General features: G+C 35.3%; 2 protein-coding genes across 2 annotated transcripts in view; one reads left to right on the top strand and one right to left on the bottom strand.

The window, feature by feature from the left end:
• Window positions 1–3070, top strand: part of LOC139116983 (uncharacterized) — a 26058-nt gene extending 22988 nt beyond the window's left edge. Inside the window, exons 8-10 of the mRNA XM_070679765.1 lie at window positions 428–504; window positions 965–1058; window positions 1631–3070. Coding sequence (XP_070535866.1) covers window positions 428–504; window positions 965–1058; window positions 1631–1812 — 353 coding nt within the window. The 3' untranslated portion in view covers window positions 1813–3070. The remainder of the gene's footprint in view (window positions 1–427; window positions 505–964; window positions 1059–1630) is intronic.
• A 4273-nt stretch (window positions 3071–7343) lies between these two features.
• LOC139116985 (calmodulin-like) lies at window positions 7344–14051 on the bottom strand. The gene is made up of 5 exons (XM_070679770.1): window positions 13994–14051; window positions 13869–13899; window positions 12209–12349; window positions 11722–11907; window positions 7344–8907 (listed from the first exon to the last, which is right to left on the bottom strand). The coding sequence occupies exons 1-5, from the start codon at window positions 13994–13996 to the stop codon at window positions 8795–8797; spliced, it is 474 nt and encodes a 157-aa protein (XP_070535871.1). The 5' UTR covers window positions 13997–14051; the 3' UTR covers window positions 7344–8794.
• Window positions 14052–14128: the final 77 nt, after the last annotated feature.

Raw genomic sequence — 14128 nt, 5'->3', positions numbered from 1 at the left:
ATAATCTCCAATTTTTAAAAACATCTGCACATGACCTGCCACAATCTGCTTCTTTGCATAGAGGACGGCAGATAATGCCATTGTGGTATTTTTTACCAGTATAGATGAAAAGTTGAAAATCTTATGTTGTCTATATTTAAGCCAAGAAAGTTTGACCATACCTTCCCAGTTTAGCAAATGAATGTATAGTTGAACTTATTTTCAGGCATCAACACACAGTAATACTGGTTAAAATGTGATTTGCCCCCTATTGAACATACCAGTGTATAGTTCCCCACAGACATGAGACCTTGGGAACTGGAGCACACTTGAAATCAATACATTGTGAAAACTGTGAACACTTCATATATAAAAATGTCGGTGCTAGGATTTGTTGGTTCATTTCACAAAATAAATGGGTTTTTTCCCTTATTTGCATTGGTTTCAGAACCAGAGGAAGCAGATGAAGAATTATTGAAAGTTATGGAAGCAGACGCAGTGTCTCAAGCTGGAGACTTGGCAGCGGTAAGATCATATTTTGTCACTGGATTTTTGGTCCAAAGCTAACTTAGGGAAAGACTGAACATTATTAGTCCTTGACCAAATGCAGTATGGATTTCAAGATATGCATTTTGAGCATTGAAATGGCATATCCTTGGGCGAAAAAGCTTACAAATTTCAGATATAAACAAATAAGCTTTGAATTTGAAAACTGCCACGTAATCTTTGATCTTTCCTCGGTGTCTTCTCCATTGGACTTTTTCTGTCTTTCATTTTGTGGGGCCTATCCTGTCCACCCCTTTGTTTCGTTCTGTCTCTTTCCATTTCTGTCTCAGTCTTTATTCTTTTTCTCACTCTTTACAGTCTTTGTCATCACTTTTCTCCATATACCTATCTCTTCCTTTTTATGCTGACTTTGATACATGGTTTCTCACTATATCTATTTTAAGAATGATATGTGAAACATTTCCAATTTTTCATACAGGATGTGACTGATGGTGCTGCGGATGATGCCCCAGCACCCACTCCACTCCCACAGAATGAACTGGCACCTCCTCCAGAGACTAGTGATATATTTGGTAAGTATCATATATTAGAATTAGACTGAACTTTATAGTGCTGCCAAAATGAAAGTGGACACACATTTAATATGATATGGAAAGTGTGTATACAAGTAGAAGGCCTTTAAAGACATAATTTTATTTACATTTGGTCAACCAGATATACTCATTCATTGTAAATGTTATATAGAATATTCTAATTTTGGAGAAAAAAACTCAAATATTGATCATGATATTCAAAGAAAGTGTCTCACAGAATCCAGCCATCTGAATTTTGTGATTACAGTCAACATTTTACCAATGTTGAGGCAGTGCGAATATTAACAGATATGGTCACCATTGTTCCATGAAACTTAGATAAACCTGCATGTTTTTTAATGCTTCATACAAGAAAACAGAGTAAAGTAAAATTGATCGCTGCTGTTCCCGAGAATGAGATTCTTGAATTCCTTCACCTTTAAGACATCACTCCTTTGTGGTCACCAACTTCAAAAATTAAGGTAAATGATCCTGTAAGTGCCATTCAACTCCCCTATCCTCAAAAAGCTGTCAATTCTCAGACGACTTTAAATATTGTCCTTGTTTCACAGGCAATATTGAAGAGTTGAAAAAGCAACATGAAGAAGAAATGGCGCAACTAGAGAAAGCCCAGACAGTTAACAAGGCAAGAGCTGATCAAGACCTACAAGAGAAACTTGCTCAGAGGAGGAATCGTCGCCGTCGCATTCAACAACAAGAGTCTGAAGCACAAGCTCTCATGGCCAAGTATTAAGAGTCAGTACAGTGCCGAATGTCAGCTTCTCTTTCATTGGATAGAGCTTGGAGAGAGTTCTATCAGCAACCAATCACACCACAAGACTCTGAAACATGTGTTTGTATCATGGCTTCTGATTGGTTGTAATCTCTTCGCTGTCTTTTGATACCTGTCATTTATTTTGAATCTCTTCTCAGGCATTTAAATTGACCTGTTAAACATTTACAGATCTTACTTTTGGGTTTTAAGTGATGTGAATTTCATGGGAGGAAAATAAAAAGCGGGTCATTTGCTTGAATAAAAAAATAGGAAATGCCTTATATTTCCAAACTCTCTGTTAATCCACTTTCTTGGAGGGGGTTACAGCCCTTTGCAGTTTCATTTCAGAACTTTCTTTCCATCAATTTGTCCCATTTGATACCGTACATCCTTCAAGAGGCCATACTGGATAGTAGACCAGTATAGATGTTTATGTCACCAAAATTGCACCGTTTTTAAAATTTGTTTTTGAACTTGTATGTTGACCAGTTTAGGTACCTAATGGCAGACACCAGGTGTTGAACAACATTAACAGTTAACAAAAATTAACACTGGAATATAAGGCAGTTGTGAAGTGCATATTTTGCATATTTCCTATTTGCTGCATTTGGGATCATTTGCAATAGCACCAGTGTTCAGCTGTGAAAATAAATATCAGTTCTTTAGGTCCTGGGTGTTTTAGAATTGGTTTCAAACAATTTTACTGAGACAGGGTTTCACCATATTAAAAGGTGTGCAATGTGTTTTTGCAAATGTGTCTTTAAGTTATAAATTGACAAGAGCAAGGGTTGTAATTTTTCCAAATCTGGCAAAAGAAGTTACTCGATGGAATGAACTTTGCTGATTGCATATAGATTATTATCTGTAAATATTTGAATCAAAATTCAGGTATATATTTGTGTGTTCATCTTGTTCATCTTCTTAAATGTGTGCTGTTTTTTTATATCGTTTAAAATATTGATGGTTCTGCTCTTAGGGTTTAAGTTTATGGTGCTACACTGGAGAAATGTACGATTGTTCCTCTGCGTCCCTCAGAAATTATGCTATTCTGTGGAGTGGTTTTGAAACTCATTATTCCATAACTGCAATTCCATGATTGTCTTTCTCAAGTTTTCCAAACCATTCTGCTCAGTTGAAAGTGTAGCACCAAGTTAATTCACAAGCAGCCATTGTCATTTTGAATTCAATTTTGATATAAAATTCCCTACAGGGGATTCAATACTATGATATCTTATCATAATTTATAAGGGTCCTTGGACTTCATTTAGCGGAAAGAAACTTCCTTATTTGCATCCTTACCCTTTCAGGTTCGACTTTCTTGTAACTTACCAGAACTACCCCTATAGATAGGGTTTGAGGCCTGAAAGGTTAATGGTACTTTGTTTGAGATTATCATCAAGCGTGTCATGATTGACTGATTTATAACTCTCACTCCATTTCTGTGTTTATAAATCCGACCAACCATAGAAAAATAAGAGATTGCATCAAAGTTCAGTAGTTGCAGGAAGAGTGGTATTTTTAAAAGTGTTTCCCTGTGGCTTCCCTATGTGTAGCAATTGCCATAGTGAATCTCTATCTGCAAGGTTTTAAATGGGTCTACCAAGAAAGTAGAGGCAGGGTTTGTGTAGAAACAAATCCCAGAGCCAAGTTTCTGTCCAAATGTGCTCATTTTGTGGTGAACATAGAATAATTATATTGTTCAAGTCAATCAGATTCCTAGACTGAAGATCAGTCACTTGAGGAGGCTCCCTACACTCCCCGCCTCTTTAAGAGGGGGAGGTTAGAGAGTGCCCTCTATCGACGGCTCTTCCAGTCTATCAGATTCCTTGATTATTGTTTTCTTGATTGATTTGTAGTTTGTGATGCATTTTTCTGTCCAAATGTTGTTGCCTCATTAGTTTTGATTTTGCCATACCGTGTCATAGCACACCAATATGTATGGATCAAAAACTTTCCAGACAGAGATCAAACCCTACATGATCAAAAACTTATCAGACAGAGCGGTCAAACCCCACAACTCTGTGCCTGCAACTATTTGTAGATTGACGAAATTTACCTTCCCTCTGTACCTGAATAAGGGATGATACAACTTATTTCTAGTAAGTAGAATGAGACAAATATTGAAAATAGAACTTGCGAAAGAATGTGAGTGAAGTCAAGAGTTCAAAGGACAACCTCTTGAAGCTATCTGAACTAAATGATGTGAATGAATCAAAAAGTGCCAATAATAACATAAAATTATAACACTTTTTGTCACCTATATGATTTCTGTGAAACCTGCTGTTACAATGAGATGGATTGAGCTCGCAGTCTGAATGTAATAAAAATAAGTCGCCAGTATACTGAACAAACTTTGATCTTATTTCAATGGAATATTGAACCAAATTCCTAAAAGAAGGTTGTAAGAATAGTCCAATCCACTAACTGCTCCACTGAGTAACATACAAAAATGTCACCAAACAAATTATATTGCAGAAATGAAATCTTCCAAATAGTTGATAATTTGACATTTTATGGTTTAGAGGCATAACTTTATAAATTTCTCAAATAGTATTGTGTTAGTTCATTAACTTCAACAGTACATAACAAACCTCAAGTTTGGGCATTTGGCAATAGGGACTGGCAGACGCTGGATTATTTTGCAATATATTTTGTCCTGAGATATTTTGTACTTCATGTCCAGAAATGTCATTTTATTCAGACAAACTTTCCAACAATATTTTACGACGGCAGACTTTTCAATGTCTTTTTCCAGGTCTACTTCATATATTTCTTATCTGTCTTAATATAACTAACTTTTGATTGGCCAACATGTCAGAGGTCAAAGTTCATGTCTTTCAAGTTTTCAGAGTATTATGGTCTACATTTCATTTTCGGTATTCGTATGTATATAGTTTCCCTGACCCCTATAGTGTATATTTTTTATTCCTGACTATTTTGATCAGGAAGTGTTTAGACGACCAAAGATACATATCAGAAAATATTGTTTGACTTTTGTAATCACTTCCTCAGCGTTGATGATTGCAAAGTCTGTAGAAGTTTATTTGTAAATAATATGATCTTTAATACCCCTTTGAGTTATTCTAATGAGTGTATGATTAATATTTATTGGTATTGATTGATGTTCACCTCTGTTAATCAATAATCAAATATTTATATACTCTCAATTAATTGTTCTCCTACCAAAGTGTGCACTTTTTCATGACTATATCAAATTTGTTTGCTCAAATTTATAACTTGCAACTGCACACCCCCTTCCAATGATTTGAGATGGTACTTTTGTGATACTTCTCTGTGCTCTCCAGGTCACAGATAAGTGTGTATTTTAATCAGGGCAATGTATTGAACACTTGTAATATAGAAACAGTAGAACACGGTCAGGCTGAATTTGTAGTTTTCCATCTACCATCATACCTTTATGTTATTGTCACCTTTTCTGATAATTTCAAAAGTTGATATTACCGTTAATACTGTCTTAGCAATTCCACGGTTCCTCTTTGGAGGAACAGTGGTAATTCACTCTCTTTTTAAATGGATTTTAAACTTAAAATGGATTTAAACTTAATCGTATTTTATCCAGCAGGCTGACCATTGTTGAAAGAATACCTGTTTTTCATCATTAAATATTTACAAAACTGTATGTTCCATTTGTGAGCCATGTTGTAAATATTTCCATCATAACATAGTTATATATTTATGTACTTTTTCCAATGTATCAAATCGAAAATGTTTCCAAATATGTCGTTCCCAGAAGATAGCTCTGTTCACACTTGTACATTAAAATACTCCAAACTTTTTCTTTTCTGTAAACTTTTCATGATATTCTGCTGATTACTACAGGCAGTGCGGAATAATTTAATATCATCTTTTCTCGAGCTAGTTTCAGGCGAACAAAGTGCATGTATAAAAAATGTATTCTGCAACAGTTTTTGTTCGGTGCACCCGGCAAAAAGATGTTCACGCTGATTTTTGTTTCAGTAGTTCATTCTACATACTGCTTTGATCGTAAAGGGAAGGCCAATATTAAGTATGATACCATTGTGAAATTGAAAAAAAAAGCCACATATCGACTCATACAGGCTTTGATGATAGAATTATTGGAGTTGGATGAAGCATTACTCCTTGAATCACACACTAAGCTGTAAAAACTTCTTGCACTTCAGGAATTGTGTATTTTGATGTAAAAATTATATATGTCCCATAATGTTGAAGTGCCATGATTTTGATTTCTTTCGTATTCATATACTGTACATTTTTTATGTATATTCTAGATTGTGAAAAATTTTCCCTTTTTTCTGATTTTCAATGTTTGTAATAAACATACCAGTGTTTTAATTCAGGTGAAGTGTTTTGTTTTCTTGTGTGTATTTATGTCCCTCAAAAGTCAAATTTGCTCTTTAACTCATTGCTCATTTAACCTGCATTCTGCCTTTCATCAAGTTTTCACAATGAGATTTTTTTCTGTCATTGTTCTTTCAAGATTCATGAAAGCACGAGGTTTGGAGATCCTTGTCAAGATACAACTTTCATCAGAGTTTTGCTCTCTCTCTTCAACACTGAAGGGCTGATGGTCAAAATTTTGTGTCAGGAATTACTTGGTTTAAACGTTTTTTGACAATTTTGAGAAGCTATTACATTGGTACTTCAAAACATACTAAGAGGTGTCTCTTGGCAAAAGAAATAGGATGTCAGATTCTCACTACCTTAAATCATAGACAGTAGAGAAACTACTGTCTATGCTACAATAGCTTTTGTCTTGTGCTAGAGGGACAAACTACATGATATTGAAATGCAAATGCATTGTGGGTAAAATATCTACTATTCACCACAGCAAAGAGTTTGAGACAGTGATTTCACAACACAAATATAATCACTGTCGTGGCAAAATGTCTGTTTGTTCGTGAAACTGGCTAAACTCCATCTTTTCGTCTTTATAAGCATTTCAAGCATGAAATTCCTATATAACATAAAACTACCTTGACTTCTGTAGAAATCCACCATGTTGAAAATCTGGTCAACCTCCTGACACTTTTATGACTCAATTCGGTGGCAAAATTGTATTTCAGGTATCGACAATTGAAATTAGCTGATGTATCATTTCACAATATGAGTGGCCCTTGCATATAGTATTGTGAATTATATCATACTAGTATATTGATGGTGCAAATACAGCGATCTGATTGGCCGAGACGCGAAAAGAACTGTGGTATATTGGCAATATACCACGGCTGGCATACGCGCGAGCTCTCAGCTTGAGCAAAAATCCACTTATGACGTTGCATGCCAGAATTTCAATATACTGTTATGATATAATGGCAATAAATCACACCCAGCGATGGTATACCACTCGATTTTGACCAGTTCACTCCATATATGCACTCGCTATCGCTCATGCATATATGTCGTGAACTGGTCAAAATCTCATAGTATACCATCGCTGGGTATGCTTTACGGACCTTGCATTCTAGTGCTCTGTACACCATTCTGAACGAAATGAAATCTAGGATAAGTACAAAAGAAATGCAAGATTTATTGCAATGATGTATCATAATATATACAGATAGATCCAAAGGTACTACAAAAATGAGGTTTGATCGTTTTCTATTTCAGAGTATTTCTATCAAGACAAAAAAAATTGAAAAACAACTGTAATAGTAACATATGGTTTGAATTATTCAAGGTGGACATAATATTCTTTCTGAAAAAAGAAGTTATTCAACGGCCTTTTAACTTACAGTTTATAATACACCACTATTCAAGTTCTCTGGTTTTTTGGGAGTTTTTTTTTAGTTAATACAGTAGCGCCCTCTATGATCATAATAATGTCTCTTTTGTTTTACACAAATATGAACACACCTGTCTGTTGGAATGTCAACTATACTGTTCCCTATCTTCTGACCAGAAAAGTAAAATGGTAATAATAATGGTATGATTGTGGCATGCAGTTTACTGCACTTCTTGCACACATAAGCTTAAAATATCCAACAATTCCTGCAGGAAATTGAATAAATCAAAAACTTCTTGAAGAGACCAGTAGAAGGAATTTACAAAAAGTTACATTTTCCACAAATATTTGTTTCTGAACAGATCTTTCTGCTTGTTTGAGTAAAATGTAATTAAAGTATACAACACTATATTACCTATATTCACAGATATCTATTCCAAGAATAAATGTTTTGAATACAGCAAGGGAAAATACTACAAAACATACAGTATAGTACCTTACAAGGGTGATGATACAAACATGTATGATGAATGTATCATTTGGTTATATCAACTTGCAAAATCTGAAGTATTGCTACGACTTATTGAATAAAGTGACATTTCAGAGGATTGCTGATATATGTAATCATGAAATTTGCATGAAATTGTACTGTTCAAATAGTTTATGAGGACAGAGTGACCATTTTTTATGTCTCCTCTTCTTGTTTTGTTATTTTGTATCCATTGGCTCTGCCCAGTTTTGCTTTCAAAAAAATTGTGGAATTTGTTGTTCCTTTACTGTTGTCATGCTCAACATAGAACAGTTACTGGGTCACCATAAATTTGCATATACTCATATAAGGTAAAAGAGATATGTAGGCAATTTTTACTCTTGGAACTATGCCATGTTTGGCAACACACTTTTCTGTGCTCTACGAGTGAAAACGCTGATGGGCTAAAATAAATAGACGTGATTTAATTCCTTTAGCGTGACTTCATTGGGTAAGTCACTTTTACATATATCATATTAATAGACAGAATAATGGTGACCGTTATACATTCTGTGCCTGTGGGCAAAATGACGACAGAATTGACAGTGACTTTCAAATGAACTATAGTAATCTGTTCTTGAAGTAGCTTTGACAGCAGGAACAACATTCCACAGAATACCAAACTAGGAAGAACAAACAAAAAAATGTTTACCTGTCCCCGTTAGTAAAGGCAAATGACATGCACAAAAATAACATATAGTTGGAAATTAAGCATTTGGCAGCATGGAATCTTGGATTGGTCGTGTGAAAATCTTCACAAATTCTTCGTACTTGACAAAGCCGTTTTGGGGAACGTCTGCTTCTCGCAGAAGGTCATCAACTGAAAAAAAACAACAAAAAAAACATGTTACCATGGTTATTTGGCAACAGTGAAGATTATTGGATACTGGGGTCTTGCATTAATCTCCAGAGACCTAGGGAATCTGAAGAGTTCAGGTTAGAATAAGTAGCTTCAGGGTCAATAAACGGAAAAATTCAGTCATGCATGTGTGCTCTGCCATCTTAGGGTCAGACATGTTTGAGTACCCAACCACAACTAAATCTTTCAGTCTACAGGCCAAAGGGAAACCCCTTTTGAGTTTGTATCCAAACATTTACATACACTAATCTTCACTCATATCAGTCAGGTCACCACATTAAGGTGTAAAGCACACTGAGAGGTACTTTTCATCATAACCAAATGATGTCGCACAGTAAGTGAGGCTACCCACAATTCCCGTTGATTTGTTCACTCAGACATTTTTGCTAAAGGCTTTTTCAATTTTATCAGTTTCTTAACAATTTTTAACTTACAATTCAAGTTCAGGTTATTTGTTAAGACTATGTTCCAAAATTATTGATTATGTTTAAAATTCAAGAGTAAATTGAGAAGTTGATGTTTGGAGGTGCTAAAAATTGCACACTTGTCAAAATAAAGTTATCAGCAACTAAGATGGTCTCATCATACCACCTGTCAGACATGCAAATTTCCTTTGTTACGAACAGTAAAAAAAATCAATACCCTTTCTTTCGCCAACACAGATGCAACTTATTCCCTTCGTTTCCTTGAAAATATTGTGCATGGCTGTCAAAAATTTATGTCGACAAAATTACAAAAATTGCTATCTCCTCCGTGGAAAAGGGTTGATCTTCACATTATTCACAGTGAGAAATCAGAAAATTATGATGATCAGAACTATGTTGCCAGAATTTTGAAATATGGTCTGAGTTGTTCTGTGTACAGAAGAAATTTGCTTCAGTTCAGTGAGTGATCTCCGTGTGTACAGATCATGGAGAATTGTGGGTAGCCTCACTTACTGTGTGTCGCAGTGAGGAAACTAGGAAGACACGTGTTTTAATATCCAGAATACATATCATGTAATGAAGAGTACTAAGCTGTAAACTCATATTGCCTGTTATCAGTCTTATACTGTCACTGAATAAATTAGTGAGGAAAGTCAGGAAAACCTTGAAGGACATTTAATACTGCATGTGACACACTTTTCACTTTATGATTGACATTTTGTGGAAGATATTCTGTTAGGAATGACCTTCACAACATTTTTAATGTTTTTACATTTTTTTTAAGTGGCTGATGGTTTTAAGCACAATTCCTGACTACAAAAACTAAAACTAAGTGAAATAAAGAATCAAAAAATAAGACAACTCATGTACAAAGTAACCTAAATATCAACTGATGATATGAAATTTTCTAAAAGTTCAGAAGTTTATTTTTCTCAATTGATCTTGTACATTCTTTACCATGCTATCTATCTTTGACTTTAAAATCTCCCTGACACAGATTGAGAACAATTGGCAGAGGCAGCAAACCATAAATCAGGTACTCAGTACAACAGAACTACATGCTCATTCTGTATGCTCTATTAGAATTCAAAGGGTTTAAAGAAGGACAACTGTAAAAGAATGCTCCTGAGGAAAAACATCATGCCATTGAATGACACACATTCTGTCTGACAGACTGTGACCAGTTCACCTCAAATTCCCTTTTAACAGGTAATCACTCACCATGACTACAATGGTGTTTTGTCAAACCATGGTTGTGAAAGGGTTAACCCTTTGAGGGCTGTAATTTTTTCCTCCAAAATTTTAGTGCATCATTGTACAAATAAATTTTTACTAAGTTTTCTGTAAATTTTTTTGATAATTTTGGACCAAATGGACATAGCATTTCATTAGCTACAGTTTTTTGTCAATATTTTTGCAAAAATCTTAAAAAAAATTGACTGGGTTGTATTTTTAAAAAGGCAACAAAAACTGACCTCTGTGCTTTATGGGTTAATGCAACCGCGGAATGGTGCTTCATCAAGAAGCTTGAAAACCACAGAAGAATGCCCCAGGGAAAAATGACATAACATTGAGTCTGACTGACTTTAAAAAATTTTTTAATCTCATCACGGTTCCTGCATGATCATGATCTAATCTAGAAACAGTACTTCAAGAAGAGGGAAAACCACAAAAGAATGCCCTCAAGGCAAATGACATTGCCCCAGACTTACACACATTCTGTCTGATTTGAGACAATTTTTTTCATATAACACTGGTATGGCAGTCCCTGAAAGGAAAATTCCAGAAGTTTTGCAACTCAAAGAGTTGAGAAAGTGTGTGCGCATGCTGACAAAAACTAGATTTGTCAAAAGTCTGTGGTGTGACCTCTTACTTCTAACATGCCAAACTCTTTGAGACATGTTAAAAATTTCTTGAAGTTTCCTTGGGTGAGATCTGTGTAATACTTTTGATATGTGAAATGTTCCAAAGAGAAAGATAACACTTTTAAGTCAGTGGCATGTGAAGCAGGCTTACAAGGCAATCTTACTACAACTAGTTTAACACTGAAGCAAGAAACAAACACAAGAATATTCATATCATATTCAATTACTGAATGAATCTGTCAATCCTAAAAATTCTAAGAAATCAAATTAGCTATTTTATCTGAGAAAGAACGTCATTTTCCACAGTTTTCAGGTCCAACCTTGTCATAAGAACAGCTGGCTTTTAACCTTTTCACCACCAGGTTTAGCCCAAAACCCATTGTTATCAATGGTGATTGTGGACCTGTTTACAGGGAATTGGGGTGAACAGGTTAAATGATCAAACTTGTTGGTAAATTAGCGGTGTAATTCTTCACACAACATACCTTCTTTTGAAGTAAGTTTTTCACCCATGCTGGTCATGATGTGTTTAAATTCTTTTGCCAGGATGAAACCTCTGTTCTGCTTGTCAGTCCTGCGGAAAGCCTCCAGGATTTCTGCTGTGGGGTCCTCAGCTTTCAATTGTTGGTGCATTATCACAAGGAAATCATCAAAATGTATCTTTCCATCAGCTGAAATGGTAAATAGAAGAAAAGTCTTGAATCAATATGTTTGAAGTCATCAGAACTTGTGTAATATTCTTAAATATATTTTGAAAATGAACTTTCATGTGCATAGATGTAGCAAGGAAATAATTAATGTTCCAGATATGGAATGCAAATCATGTTAAAATGAGAACAACTTGAGTTGGATGGTTTCCTAAATCATTAATGCATTCTTCAAAAATGTTTGCAATGGCTTTTATACATAGCCCTGTACTTCAGATCAAATATATATTTTCGTATACCAGAAGGAATTAAATGGTAACCCTACCTTTTTCATATTGCTTGAGGTATGCTTTTATTTCAACGATTGTAGGATTAGTGCCAAGTGACCTCATAACCGTTGTCAGATCTTTCTTGTTGATTGCACCTTTACCTGTTCTGTCATACAGGGCAAAACATTCCTTGAACTCTGACGGAAAATAATTCAAAATATAAACATGCTGAGTTTTCACATGTCAATAGTGATTCAAGGTAATACATCATAAAAAGAGAAGGGAATAATCACACGCAGTGTTTCAAATATCCAAATGTACCACAAACCACAAGCTAAGTAACACTGTCTCAGTCTACTAAACTGAGAATTTGAATCTAATAATTTTGTACTGTAGATGTGAGTTTGTCTAGTATGTTTTCTTTACTGTGACAGTTCGTGTGCCTTTCCTTTCTCAAAATTGTTAACACTATTGTGAATTCTTTGATGAAGTATCTGTAATGTACACACGTCTTTCAGTTACTGTGACAATGCTGGTGTTGATGACTTTTTGTATCTAAACCATTTGTACTATATTCGAGCTATTCACTTTTTCTGTTAATGCAACAGGTAGACCAAACTTTTCCAAGAAAAATATTGGAAAGTACCAAATATTGTTGGTCAAAAGGTTAGTTAGTGTCATATAGGGACAAAAAATTGTACTTCTTGGGTTGTGTAGAGCTTTGCCAAACAAAAGCACTGCCCGAAAGCCTGCTTTGTCTTCTGAGACGACAAAATGTGAAAACAGCTCAGAGCTATACAATCATCACGCATCAGTGACACATAACATGTAGTGCTGTCCTTGGCCTTTTACTGTCAGCCAATATCGGCCTAACCCAAATATTTCATACAGTATGATATGTTTTGATATATGTACATGGTTCTCCCGACTTAGTTCATTAACTGTATGACAATCGAGCAAAACGCATATTACAAAAACTATCTTTTTTAGTCAAGAACGTTGCAGAATCAGTACAGTCTATGTATCTATCAGCAATACCACACTCAGGTGGTGTATGTGAATAACAAATTCCAATTCAATACAATATTATAGCAGTTGTCATGACCACACTGTTTGCTGGCAATACACCTATGGCGAGATGGAAAGGTTTAGTGGTGTCATAAAAGTTTATGCCAGACCGGTAACAATAGTAGTAGTACACAGGAGATCTAGATGACAGTGGCGACAGGGCTTGAAAAGGGTGTGGCTCCAAAGTAAAGATACATCTGAAAGATGTGAAGGCCAACATTGACCTAAATTTTACAACGTTTTCAGAAAGTCTGGTAATAACGAATTTCGAGAAACAAACACTTTAAGATTTACTAAAAGATCTACAATGTGGATGTTATATGGAACTTGGAGTGGGTGTGGTGCACATGACACCTGTTTGATTTTGTCTGCGAGTAACTTTCTCATTTTGCCCAAAAGCCACTGGCACTTTTCGAGAATTTCACCTATTTTATGGAAACAAAATAGTGCAAAAGGAATTCTCTTGTATTTTTTTTCAAACTCCACCCGGATCCTAAAATAGCAGGCATTACTACAGGTATAAGCCGGGCTTCAGATGCATGAGTAACTTCGTGATATTGTGCCACTGAACATCACTTCCGGTTTTACGCTGCGCGCCGGTCGGCAAAATCATTAAACTGTCGTAAAACACCACACAGATACACTTACCATCGATCTGCTTCTGCGTTAACACGTGTGCCTGAATAATAAAAGAATACAGACATGTTAGGGTTGGTTGCAAACAAGTATTATATTTTGAAGAGGGTCGCGCAAAGTTCCCACTCTGTACCTACCATCTTGAATGTTTAAGATCCAACCTCTGTCGCCAACATAATTACATTCAAAACAATGCTGGGAATAAATATGTGAAATTAGAAAATATGGTCTCTATTTATTACTAAGATATGTTCTGTAACTTCTTCATATCA

This window comes from Ptychodera flava, chromosome 18, assembly GCF_041260155.1.
Source record: "Ptychodera flava strain L36383 chromosome 18, AS_Pfla_20210202, whole genome shotgun sequence".
Classification (NCBI taxonomy): Eukaryota; Metazoa; Hemichordata; class Enteropneusta; family Ptychoderidae; genus Ptychodera; species Ptychodera flava.
This window is presented reverse-complemented; position numbering and strand designations above follow the sequence as displayed.

Excerpts from the sequence above, each read along its gene's own strand:
- LOC139116985 (XM_070679770.1), bottom strand. Across the intron at positions 11,908-12,208 it reads CCTCAAGCAATATGAAAAAG|CTGATGGAAAGATACATTTT; the intron begins GTAGGGTTACCA and ends TTACCATTTCAG. Across the intron at positions 8,908-11,721 it reads AAAACTTACTTCAAAAGAAG|TTGATGACCTTCTGCGAGAA; the intron begins GTATGTTGTGTG and ends GTTTTTTTTCAG.